This window comes from Curcuma longa, chromosome 6 (assembly GCF_044706935.1).
Source record: "Curcuma longa cultivar G26 ecotype Majalengka, Jawa Barat chromosome 6, ITB_CL_G26_1.1, whole genome shotgun sequence".
NCBI classification, from domain to species: domain Eukaryota; kingdom Viridiplantae; phylum Streptophyta; class Magnoliopsida; order Zingiberales; family Zingiberaceae; genus Curcuma; species Curcuma longa.
The window spans coordinates 4,385,582-4,398,388 of NC_133866.1; the positions used below are offsets into that span (position 1 = coordinate 4,385,582).

The 12,807-nt window shown below is 39.7% G+C and overlaps 1 protein-coding gene across 1 annotated transcript; it reads right to left on the reverse strand.

Moving 5' to 3' along the window:
* Positions 1-7,518, reverse strand: LOC141830393 (putative leucine-rich repeat receptor-like serine/threonine-protein kinase At2g19230). The gene is made up of 13 exons (XM_074717825.1): positions 6,995-7,518; positions 6,762-6,923; positions 4,645-5,135; positions 3,931-4,069; positions 3,755-3,826; positions 3,470-3,541; positions 3,312-3,392; positions 2,883-3,049; positions 2,530-2,777; positions 2,096-2,222; positions 1,592-1,660; positions 1,302-1,491; positions 1-702 (listed from the first exon to the last, which is right to left on the reverse strand). The coding sequence occupies exons 1-13, from the start codon at positions 7,507-7,509 to the stop codon at positions 252-254; spliced, it is 2,784 nt and encodes a 927-aa protein (XP_074573926.1). The 5' UTR covers positions 7,510-7,518; the 3' UTR covers positions 1-251.
* Between the last annotated feature and the right edge of the window lie 5,289 nt (positions 7,519-12,807).

The window sequence follows — 12,807 nt, forward strand, 5'->3', positions numbered from 1 at the left end:
TAAAGAACAAAAGTGAAGAGATACATTGTGAAAATACAAAATACAAAAATACAAGATACAGGATGCTTGTTGTAAGGTGAAAAGGAAGAACATACAATAGTTTTTGCCATAGAAAATAAAAGTATCATCTACACTCCATCACCAAATACTATTTTCCTTCACACTGAGAATGAATTTGAAGCGACTGACATTTTGAACCTTAAGGACCATTATGACACAGTTTTAAGAGGGAAGAGTCAAGCAAACCATGTTTATCTTGCCGTCGGTCCAGAAATTTCAGTCATTCCGGACACTCTTATCTCAGGAGCATTGTTCAAGCTTATATCGCTTACTTCTGAATATAGATTCTCACTGTGTGTGACTGTGTTTGCAGTGTTATAATGAGAGTTCTCTAGTTCTAAGCTCTCTTTTAGCTGCATAAGAACTTCAGTCATGGTTGGCCGTTCTTTGGACGTTTGTGCCGTGCATTTCAATGCGATATCAGCACACTTCCATACACAATTTATGTCATACTCCCCTTCCAGCCTGGGATCTACAACATCTTCGATGTTTCCTCTAGCAAGCCTTTGGAGCACCCATTGGGTTAAGAGTATATTTTCTGTACCTGGAACTATTGGAGGTAATCCAGTGATCAATTCCAAAAGAACCACTCCATAACTGTACACGTCACTTTTCTCACTAAGCTGGAAGGTATTGTAATACCTGACAAGTGATACGACATATTTTCAATCATAAATATTGCACAAATATAAACACAGTATGAAAGCTTAACGACACTTAAGTCGAAGTTGATTGCTTCTTTGTTAGTCATTATACAGAATGATAATCATAGTTCAGAAGCTTATATGTGGAGATATGGATGGATATGGCCATGGATTTTCACAATGTGCATATCTTGCTGTTATTGGACAAAATGAATCAACAGTATAAAACATGCAAGATATATGATTTAAACATTTGAGTGATGATCCAAATACCACATGCTACTGCCCTATAAATCTTAAAACTCATGATTCCTCTTTATTTAACTTAATGTATTTTCTATTAATCTATTTCTTCAACTTTGTTTGCCTACTTATTGCTACAACTACTAATGATTTCAGTGGTTGCATTACCTTCCTGGATAAAAAAACATATATATCATAAACCAAGCCTTCTTTCCTTCATTAAAGCATGAATCTGAAAACTAAAAGTTTCATGATGATGAATTTCCATTTTTTTTGGATTCCTTGGTTACTATCTTTCTACTAGGTAGAGATGCTTGCTTGAAACAACTAAATAAATGAAAAGCAGTGACATACTCAGGATCAAGGTATCCAGGAGTTCCAACCACTCTAGTGGATATATGACTGTTCGCCTCACTTAAAAAAGCTTTCGAAAGCCCAAAATCTGCTATCTTAGCTTCCAGAGTTTCACTCAAAAGGATATTTCCTGACTTCACATCTCTATGAACTAATGGTGGTCTGCATCCTCTTTGCAAATACTCTAGCCCTGCAATGCAATTTAATAGATGAACCAAGATGGTCTCACATGAATGGTCTGTAATCAGGCAAGGGGATATTGATACTTGACAGTTCACATTATTCCAAACCTTGTGCAGAATCAATTGCGATGTGAAGACGTTGTCTCCAGCTTAAAGCTCTACCATTGCTTGCCCTACCTGCATCATGTCAAATTAACAAGCGTTCAATATTCAGTAGGTTATAGGTTAACTCAATAAATTAAATGAAATAATGATTGCTTTGTATAAGTAATAGCACTGTTAGTCAGTAGTGTCTGGCAAAACATTGTAAGATAAATAAAAGAATCTTTAGACATTATCATTCTCCCTCTGGTACTCTCAGTTGCATTCAACTTGCATAAAACTATAATTTACTTTTATAATTAAAAATTTACTTGTACACATCAACAATCAAAAAAGAATACACATGTTAGATTCAATTAATCATGTGTTTGATTGGAGAATATATCTTAAAATAGTGAGATTGTAAGTTGAATCTAATTCTTGTCATCTGATTGTCATGCAAGCTATAAAGCAAGTGATATTATGAAAGGAACCAGCTATTAGATAATGATATTAAATGTCATTCCAAACCTCGCAGATGATCTTGTAGTGTTCCTTGAGACATAAACTCATAGACAAGCGCCAAATGATTTACTTCATTGCAGTAACCGACCAAAGAAACTAAATTCCGATGATGAACCCTAGTCAAGTGTTGGGCCTGAAAAAATATAATCAGTGGTGTTTACAAACTAGAAACATCAACATCCAAACTAATTTTAAAAAATAGAATTGAATAGGGTAGTTAATATTCTGTAGGATTTGACTAGTCATGGACAAGACATATTTATTTATGAATAATGAAATTTTATCAGCTCTTGTTTTTTTTTTTTTTGTAAAATATTCAAGTTTATATATTCATTTCCCCTCCCCGTCTTTGGTCATGCAAAATCTCCCAATGGATTCACATTCAACAACCATCTCCAAACAAATAAATTCAGCCATCCACATGTATGAGATTTGTTTACCTCAGCAAGAAACTCTTGAGTTCCTTGTGATGATGATTCTGATAGCATTTTGACCGCAACTTGAATACCGTCTTCCAAACGTCCATGGAAAACAGACCCAAATCCTCCCTTGCCCAGGATCTTTTGAAAGTTATTAGTGATGTTCTGCAATTCCGTGTATGTGAATTTGCGATTTTCAAGCTGCAATGAATTATTTGTTTGCTTTGGGAACCCGTTCTGTGGATCCACGGTGTTGTCTCTTCTCAAACCTTCCAAGTTTCAAATAAAGAATAAGATTATTAAATGCATGTCAAAAAATGGATGACGGTCTACTATTACTGAACAACTGCAAGAGTTTGTCACAGAGATCTCACCTTGTGTTTTCCTCACCCTCCAAACTATGGCTATCACCGCAAGAAGTATTAACACTGGAACTATACAAAGAATCACGATCACCGGTGTTGATGATTTCTTCTTTTTTGGTGCAGGCATCACATTGCATGATGTACCATTGTTACAAAGATGTGGATTCCCATCCAGTCTGCATGAGATTATAACTTGCTTGATGGTTAAAGATATGTATGAAGTTATGAAGAATTCTCCAACCCAAAAAAGGAAAGACGTAGCTGAGTTCGAGGACAAATTGAACAAACTTTAATGTCAAACTTTTACCCTAAGTTTAAACAGCTAAACTCCTAATATTACTTGATTCCATGCCTAGATCTCTTTAATGATCAAGCGAGCCCTTTCATATTAATCATTAAAGAAAAATGGAAGGACCTAAACTTAAATGTAACACAAACCTTAAGGTAAGTAATCCATTTTGTGACATTTCAAGGAGGTTCGAAGGAACTGATCCATTTAACTGGTTGCCTGTCAAATCACTGCAAGCAATCATGAAATATAAAACCATTATCTACCTTTTCGATAAAGTGAAAAAAGGATTAAGAACTATGCTTACAGTAGTTTGAGAGAACTTAAGTTTGCAAGAACACCAGGTATTGGCCCAGTCAAATTGTTGTAAGACAAGTCCCTAAAAGAGCGATTAAAGAACAATTGTTAGCTGATAATTCCTTCCATGACATTCCTTTATACAAGGTTCTAAAATGTTGCGTGGTTTCACAACAAATGCTTGCATGGGCTGGCATTGACCCCAACAATCCAAGACTGCTAATGATGGTTTGCCATATTCAATGAATACCGAAAGGAAAAAAGAAAACAAATAGCAAGTGATGAGTAGCCTTACAAGTATCGAAGTGCACTAAGACTGGCAACAAAGTTGGTTATTTCCCCAGTCAGCCCACTTGATGACAGGTTCCTGCAGAACAATAGTGACTAATAAGAATATTACATAATTTCCAAACAGTTGGCCCCGGTATTTCATGATCAATAGTTTGAATTAGATGAAATTGTAGAACTCACAAAGCAGTGACTCTTGGAGAATTTGACAAGCTATAAGTACAATTTAGTCCATCCCAAACAAAAGCATTAGGGGAACATGGATCTCCCATCCAATTCCTTTGGATCGAATACCGGTCCTTGATCGCTGTCATGGCATCAACTGTAAAAAAGGAGAAAAATAATAAAAAATGTAAGCTGATGACATTGCTCAGAAGAAAAAAAAAATAGAAAACAAACACTACTAGCATGTGACCAAACTAAGTATCTTAGCAGTAGCACACCACAAAGTAAATACTAAACAAATAATCAGCACTAAAATTCTCAACAATACCATATCAGTAGAGTCCATTGAATAAAAATCAATCTGCTTAATATCATATGTACCTTCCAATCCCAACATCTGTTTCAATCTATTGTTTTCGAGCTAATGTTTTTTCTCTTTATGCTGATTTGTTTTGGTCCTTTTCCAATACCAATTATCATAATTAAGTTTTTTTCTGGCATACATATCAAATTTAGGAAAATTTGGAGCTTTTCGTGGGCATCTAAAGCTACATTCTTCACGCTAATGTGCACTGTTGTGAAGGTGGGAACTTATTTTTTCCGTGCCCATTCTGCCTTAGCGCTTTCAGGAACATTCCATCGAGCAATTGATGGGCAAGATATGCCTCCCTGTTACACTGCAACACAGAGAAGGGGGCAAAAAGGCGCGCAGGAACGAAAGTGGATACATACCATCTCCAGCATCCGAGGGCACGGAGGTGTTGCTCATGGTCATGTAGAGCTCGAAGGCATTGAGGATGGGCGGGAGAGTGGAGTTGCTGAGAGCCCTGAGGGAGATGTTATAGGTGGGGAACGAAGGGAGGGGCTCGTCGCCGTAGAGGGCGTCACAAAAGAGGTAAGGGGGGATCTCTACATTCTCCAGCGCGAGCATTCCATTCACGTAGTAGTTGAATTGCCGCGATTGATTGGTGCCGGAGAGGTTAAAAATCTCAGATATGTGGAGGATGGGGAAGAACTGGTTGACGTCGCCGGGGAAGGGAACCCATGGGATGACGAGGATGGAGGAGTTGATGGGGGTGACGGCGGTCTGCATGACGATGGAGGGAGCTTCGAACAAGTCCTGGGAGAGGTTTTGGACGGTGGAGTTGGTGGAGACGTCGTTCCAGTTCGACTGCGAGGAGCTCCATGGAACCCACAGCCGATCGATCGGGTCGTCCGGATACCTAGACAAGGAAGCACGAAGCACATTTACCAGTTGAGTCCATAAAAATAAAGAAATTACTTAAAAGAGATTTATATAATAAAGGAGTATTTATATGGGTAAAAAAAAAATTTTAACGCCTTTATTATAATTTTTGTGAAAAAAAATTTATTATACTTAATATGAAAAATCTCAATCTGAATGAAGCATGACACTCGCATTGACAGTGGATCCACTAGCATATAGTGGAATCCACTATATGTAATTGTGAGTGTCATACTTCATTCATGTTGAATTTTTCATGTTAAGTATCATCTTTTTAGAAATATGATGGTTGTTAATGTAGATATTATAATATAGAATAGAATTATTTTTAATTTATTTAAAATTATTATTATAAAAACTACTATTTATTAATTTGATTAAAATTATATAAACTTCACTAAAATAGCTTTAATTCGATCAAAATCGTTTTAAAAATATTATAAGATCAAATTAGCTTCATAATTGCTATAATGATTTTGAATTTATTTTAATTAAATTGAAATTTTAAGCAATCTTAATATAATTAATGAAAAATTATGTTAATAAATATTACTTTATGTATAATAATTTTAATTAAATTGATTAAATTTATTTAACGTGGAGTAACTATTATTATAATAATGTTAAAATAAAGAATATATCAAAGTATAATTTTTTAAAATTATACCAGTAACTGTTATATAAGAGAGGGTGAAAATCAAACTAGCTAATATTTTTATAATATTGAATCAAAACATTAACTAATAATATTAAGAACAATGATACACTACATTAAAAAAATATAGCATGAAATTTAACATGACACACTTAAAACCATCAAATGGGTCAATCCACGGCGGGATGGATCAACCCATAGCGGGTCCATTAAGTGGTGGGATGGAGCGGGCCGACCCACAAATTAGGCGGGTTGAAAATCTCCAATCCAATCCAATTCAAGACAGGCCGCGGTTAGGCGGGCCAACCCGCGGGCCTATTAAAAAATAAAAAAAATATTTAAAAATTTTAAAATTTTTAAATTTTAATTATAATTTAAATGGATTAAGTTGAAGTTTTTAAGTTTGAAATATAATTTTTAAACTTGAGTTGTAATTTAAATAGACCAAACCCACGTATTCATTAAGTTTTCTATTTTAATTTTAAAATTTAAAATAAATAAATAAATTTTCTTAACCCATGGGCCAACCCACGCGAGTCGTGAGCCTAGGCGGGCCAACCCATCTGAACCCATCTTAAAATGGGTTGATAAAATTTCAACCCAACCCACCTAAGTTACTTAGCGGGGCGGGCCAACCAGGCGGGCCTAACTCAAATTGACGGCTATAGATACACTCCATGCAATGGGTCTCACATCCATGCAGTGAGGCCCGTATCCATGTAGTTGAGTGTGTCTATATTGAATTTTATGCTACATTTTTTATGCTACAGTTTTAATGTTATTAACACATTCTATGTAGTGGGTCCCACATCCATGCAGTAGGTCCCACATCTATGCAATGGAATGTGCCACTGTGTTTTCGTACTTACATTTTTAGGTAGCATATCATTTTTTTTAATTTTAATCATTAAAGATTTTTATTTTAAATAATAATAATAATAATAATACCTGACGTAGGCAGACTCCTCTCCCATGTTCCACCGGGCGTACAACACCAAACTCCGTCGCTCGTTCGCCGCCGGGTAGAGACTGTCCTTCAGCGGCCGCAAGTCGATCCCGGAGATGAACGGAGTCCCCGTGCCGGTGTTCACCAGGCACACTGACAAATACCTAAAAGAAAGAGATCGCATTTGATGATTGTTCCTCCAATACTTCTCTAATTATTTTAGCTGCTACTGTACCCGGCGGTGGCCACCACGATGGTCTCTGGCCTGTAGGATGAATCTCCGGCGGTCACGTTCACCCTGTCCCAGTAGTTGACGCCGAGGTGGAGGTCGAAGGACTGCGGCTGGCCGCTGAGCCCGTCGTAGTTGCCATAGAAGAAGTACGCCCGGAGGAGGTACTTGGACCCTCGCGCCACCGCCGGCGACCGGATGGTGTAGCAATTGCGGGTGCCGTTGGGGAAGGCGCGGACGGTGAGGTACCTCCGGGCCCTGAATTCGCTCACGTAGGCGACGGAGATAATATGGTTGACGCCGGTGTCGATGAAGCCGGCGTCGGAGACGTAGGAGATGTTGTTGAGGGGGTCGACGTAGGACGAACCGGGTTCGATGCCGCAGTCGATGGAGAGGAAGCCGAGGGCGTCGGTGGAAGTGGACTGAGAGCGAGCTCCGGCGGAGGCCATGGCGAAGACGAGGAGGATCGTCCACCAAAATCTGGAATCCATCTTCTTCTTCCTGTACGCAATAATCGCCATGGCAGAACAGAGCAGAGCCTACTGTTTCTATAGGATCTAGAGCAATTTATTAAAAGGTCCACCCGTTGACTTTACACTTAATCACGCCCACCTTTGACTAAAGAATCCGCTTGCGTTCGATTCGTCGCCGTATAAGTACAAGTCGCCGGAATATTTGAATCGATTAAAAGGCCCAAATTCTCTGCGTGAAGAACCATTTAACACTCCAAGTTGACTTTTTAGGCCATTAGATATGATGGATCACAGCTTGGCAGTTGACCTTTGACCATGTACTCATCATCGTGGTGACGGCACGCTGTGAACAGCGTGGTCGGCGTCAACGGCATTCTCCCAGAGGTTCGTCTGTTAGTACGACTCCATTGTGTACGACTCCAGTGTGTTCGAGGAAAAAAAATGGGCTGACACGGTGGTTATGAGGTCGATTCCCAACTTAGAGGAAAAGCCTTACGGGTCAACTGACCTCTCATGCAAAGGGCTATTGTGTTAGGCGAAATTTCTCGTAATTTACTTCTCTTCTAGATCGTATGGGGCAATCTTAGAGGGGTTATCGGGATAAAGATTATCACCTTTAGCAACAAAAGGAAGCAAAAAAAAAAGAAGATGATTTAACTCATCTCAAACGGCCTAATATTACGATCATACGGTAAAATACAGGTATCATGGGCGGCAACTTTGCATCTCAAACTAGTGTTCAAAGAAGCAAATCTATATCCTATGAATCATGAATCAACTGTGCTATGTCCCAGGGATTGACTCCAGTGTATTCATAAAAGAGAATCTGTCATCTTAGCTACCCATGAGTAAATTCAAATACACAGACAAAAAACGTATGATAAGATGAATAATAGTTCTCACGAGAAACTCATGACGAGCTGGAGGGAGGATGAAGGCCTATGTAATGAATTTAGTATATTTATGAATAAATTTGATATTTAATTTTATAATAATAAATTTGGATCAATCATTAAACTAAATTATAAATTATTTATAAATAACAAAATTTATAAATCATTCAATAAATTTAAAATTGATAAATAAATAAATAAACTTATAATATGGAATTTACTGTATAATGACTTGATTAATTTTAAAGTCATTCAAATTGATTATCTTATTAAATAAATTTAATCTTGAACAATATTAAATTTGACTCGGCTTATACAATTACATTATAAGTTATGAAATAGGAATTGAAGATTTCGAACTGCATAAACGTGTTGTATTCTTCGACATCTTCGTTATTTAAACTCTGATAAATATTCAAGTGCCAAAAGAAAACCTTCTTGATTGAGATGTGAAGCAAACAGACTGCTTGATGGTAGAGCTGAAGCCTACCCTCAGTGTTTAAATCCTGCTTCAGTTGATACCTGTGAAACTGTTAACTAGTGTTTTTAAAACACTAGTTAACAGATCAGACTGAAAGCATTTTATCTGATCAGCCCGACCGCAGAAACCGGGACGCGGAGGTCGACCAGTTCGAACCCGAGATTTGTGTTTGAAAAAGACTGGCTTCCAAAAGCCTCAATTTCAAAATTTGGATGATCTCACATCTCAAATATGCTAACACAAAGCATTGATGTGGATTGGCTACACTGAACATTATTGCCAAGGATTGAGGAACTTGTATCTTAACACAAGGAACAAGAAAATAGGGAATTTTTTTTCAGACAAAGAAATGAGATTCTGAAAATACAAGAGGCCTGTTCCAAGGTGCAATGGAAGAACATACGATAGTTTTAGCAATATATAAAATACAAGTATCATCTACACTCCACCAAATACTATTTTCCATCACAAAAGTAATAACATGTAAAAAGCTTCACAAGAATGAATTTGAAGCAAATGACATTTTTGAACCTTAACAACCATTGGGAAGAGTCGAGCAAACCCGTGCTTATCTTATACTTGGTCCCGAAATTTCAGTCATTCTAAACACTCCTATCTCAGGAGCACTAATTAGGCTCACATCGCTTACTTCTGAGTATGGATTCTCTCTACGTGTGACTGTGTTCGTAGTGTCATAATGAGACTTCTCTAGTTCTATGCTCTCTTTCAGCTGCATCACAACTTCTGTTATGGTTGGTCGTTGTTGGGACCTTTGTGCCGTGCATTTTAGCGCAATATCAGCACACTTCCAGGCACAATTTATATCATACTCCCCTTCTAGCTTGGGATCTACAACTTCCTCGATGTTTCCTCTAGCAAGCCTTTGGAGCACCCATTGGGCTAGGAGTACATTTTCTGTATTTGGAACTATTGGAGGTAGTCCAGTGATCAGTTCCAAAAGAACCACTCCATAACTGTACACATCACTTTTCTCACTGAGCTGGAAGGTATTGTAATACCTGACAAGTGATACGACAGATTTTCAATCATAAATTTTGCACAAAAATAAACACGGTATGAAAGCTTAATGGACACTTTAATTGAAGTTCATTGCTTCATTGTTAGTCACTATACAAAGAGACAATCACTAGTTCAAAAGATTAGTTGTGGAGACATGGCTCCATATGGCCATGAATTTTTCACAATGTGCATATGCACTGTTATTGGACAAAATGGATCTACAGTCTAAAATATGCAAGATATATGATTTAAAAGTGACGATCCAAATACCACATGTTGTCGATAGGGAAAGAGCCGAATCTAATATATTAGGGGGAGTTAGAACGAGTGCCTATACGGGGGAATCGCCTCTCTCTCTCTACCCAAGGGTCCAATGTCTTCGGTTGCGCACGAAATGACTAATTGAGTTGGTATATCCGCCGCTATGCTAAATTGAGTTGGCCGCTCTAGCGCATCGAAATGCTTGAGTTGGTCGGGATTCACAGCAGTCTAATATGGTCTTGCATACCTACGGTCTTGCCTACCTACGTCGTTCATGGCATTACGTACCTCGCACACTACTTTAGATCTACGCCCGTCAATATGGCGTCCTTACGTCTACAATCTCCCGGCGTCCTTACTTACGTCTACAATATCCCGGCTGGCGTCCTTACGTCTACAATCCCCCTAATAAGTCGATCCTTGTAAGGAGAAGACGGAAGAGACGGCTTGAGCACCCCAAAGTGAAATGCATTCTCTCGTTCTACCGGAGCTCAGAATGACGCGCGAACCGGGGTTTATAAAAGATTCTCGTTCTCATCGATCGTAACGGAGGAAAAAGTGAGTTGACGCGGCAAACGGTAAGTTCAACTTTAGGATAACTTCTCGACTCGACACCTACTCCCGGTCGCAATTCGTAGCTAGCGAACGTCGATCCAGTAGTCAAGGGTGATTCGAGGATTCTTAGTACAGCATTTCAGTGATCACGATACTAGTTATTTCGGTACGATTTTTCAAGTCAATTGATCGTTGTTGATCTAGCATTGCTACGCAACTCTTATTACTATAATGTCTCAAATGGGACCTGACCGACAGCCCGCCACTGGAATTGGCTTTGCTCTCGCTCCGCTAACTACCACCTGTCTTCCTCCTAGTGAACAACCTTCTTCCTAGTGAAGAACCCCTTAGTGAAAGTGCACTTTTAGATAGATCCTTCATTTCGGTTGGAATCTCACTTCCCCTCTCGGTCAGCTACTCTAAGTAGGGGTCTCCGCCTGCTTTTCCTCTCCCTCCTTTCACTGTCTCATTCTTTTTTCTATTCGTCTCTCTCATCATCCCTAGAAGTATATAAGTGCTGTCGGCAGTAGTACCAAGTCCTAAATGGCATTGCGCCATTTACTCTTTTATCGTCTCTCTATCTGTCCCTTAAAGTATATAAGTGATGTCGGCATTTACACGGAGCATTACTCCTGAGGGATCAACCGATAGGGGAGGAGTTCAAGCGCCTAGTGGGCGCGCATACTCTCATGCGTAGTCGTAGCCTCGTCGGGGAGGAGTTTAACTCCTGGTACTACTGCATTCGGTCTGGTCGTATTCTCTAACTCCCCTGGTCTCACCCTTCTTCTACTTTGTAGGATCTCTCCTTCCAGTATATAAGTTCTGTGGTCATTTACCATAGCCCCGTCGGATTAGTCTACATCTCTCTGTCCCTATATATACTATATTATCTCATTCCTCTGCTTTCAGTTCTTCGGTTTAAACTCTCTCCCTTGCGGGATTGACTCTCACTCTCGTTATCTCTCGCCCCTGTCGTTTGTACTTCTCCTCATCTCTGCTCCGGTCGTACATATGAAATAGCAACTCTGCGTTAGCGGTGTACGCGCGCTCTCTCCTCATCTCCTGTAGCTGCTTATCCGCTCGTACTACTTCTGCTCCGTTACCCCTCGTTCTCTCTTTCTCTATTCTCTTCCGTGTCTCTTTCGTTCGGTACTCCTCCGCTCGTCTTTCATCTCTTACTCGCTATACTATACTCGTCCTACTTCTATTCTCCTCCGCTTGCTCCACTGCTCTGCTCCGCAGCATCCCTCTCGCTATACTATACTCGTCTTTAATCTCTCACTTCCCCTATCGCTATACTCGTCTTTAATCTCTTCTTTCTACTCCGCTCCGCAAGTTGGATTCCTCACGGCTAGCTATTCCTTTTCCCCCCTTTACCCTCGAATACTGCTATACTATTCCTTTACCTTCGGTGCGTTCGGTCTAGTACTAGTCAATCTGTCTAGTCGGAAATAGCAACTCCACTTCCGCTACGCACTCGTACTCCGGGTCAAGTTTCGGTTTGGTCGTACTCTCAGTTGAATCTCTCGAGATTGATCATGAGGTATATCTCCCGATTCTTGCTAGCTCCTCTCTTCCCGGTCGATCTCGTTTGGTTGAATGGCTTCGCCACCTTGCGAGATGCTTTCGTGCCGAGTGAAACGACGGGGTTCCGAGAAGGCGGGAGCCGAGTCCTCCGATGCATTGCTGAGTCGATCGAAGGAGTAGCAGAAGTGGAGGGAAAGGAAATAGCACCGCGCCGCTACGTAGCTATTTCCGACTAACCGATGAGAATACAGGGTAAAGGAGATAGCACCGCCATTCGGCGGAGTAAGCTATCCCGTTAACAGATGAGAATACGACGTTCGGTCTGGTCGTCTACGTCTAACTCCCTCGAATGGCCGAACGCGTAGCAATTGAAGCGTAGCTATTGTAGGCTATCCGATCGCTTAAGCCGAATGTCGCAATCTGCTACTCCGCCCCATCGGATAGGGGGGCAGGGATATAAGGAAGGGCCCCATCGGATAGTCGAATAGTTGAATGGAAAGAGTAAATGGCTACATGCCATTGTAGACCTATGTGGTACCATGAACGACTTGTGACTATGTTTTGAATATGAACTACTCATGCTCAATAAAAGTATCATCTACACTCCAT

Bases quoted from the DNA above. Each gene is read 5' to 3' on its own strand.
- LOC141830393 (XM_074717825.1), bottom strand. From the start codon at position 7,509: ATGGCGATTATTGCGTACAGGAAGAAGAAGATGGATTCCAGATTTTGG. The intron at 2,778-2,882 runs GTGAGATCTCTG...GAAACTTGGAAG, and splicing joins GAGGGTGAGGAAAACACAAG to GTTTGAGAAGAGACAACACC. The intron at 2,223-2,529 runs GTAAACAAATCT...ATATTTTTTCAG, and splicing joins CTCAAGAGTTTCTTGCTGAG to GCCCAACACTTGACTAGGGT.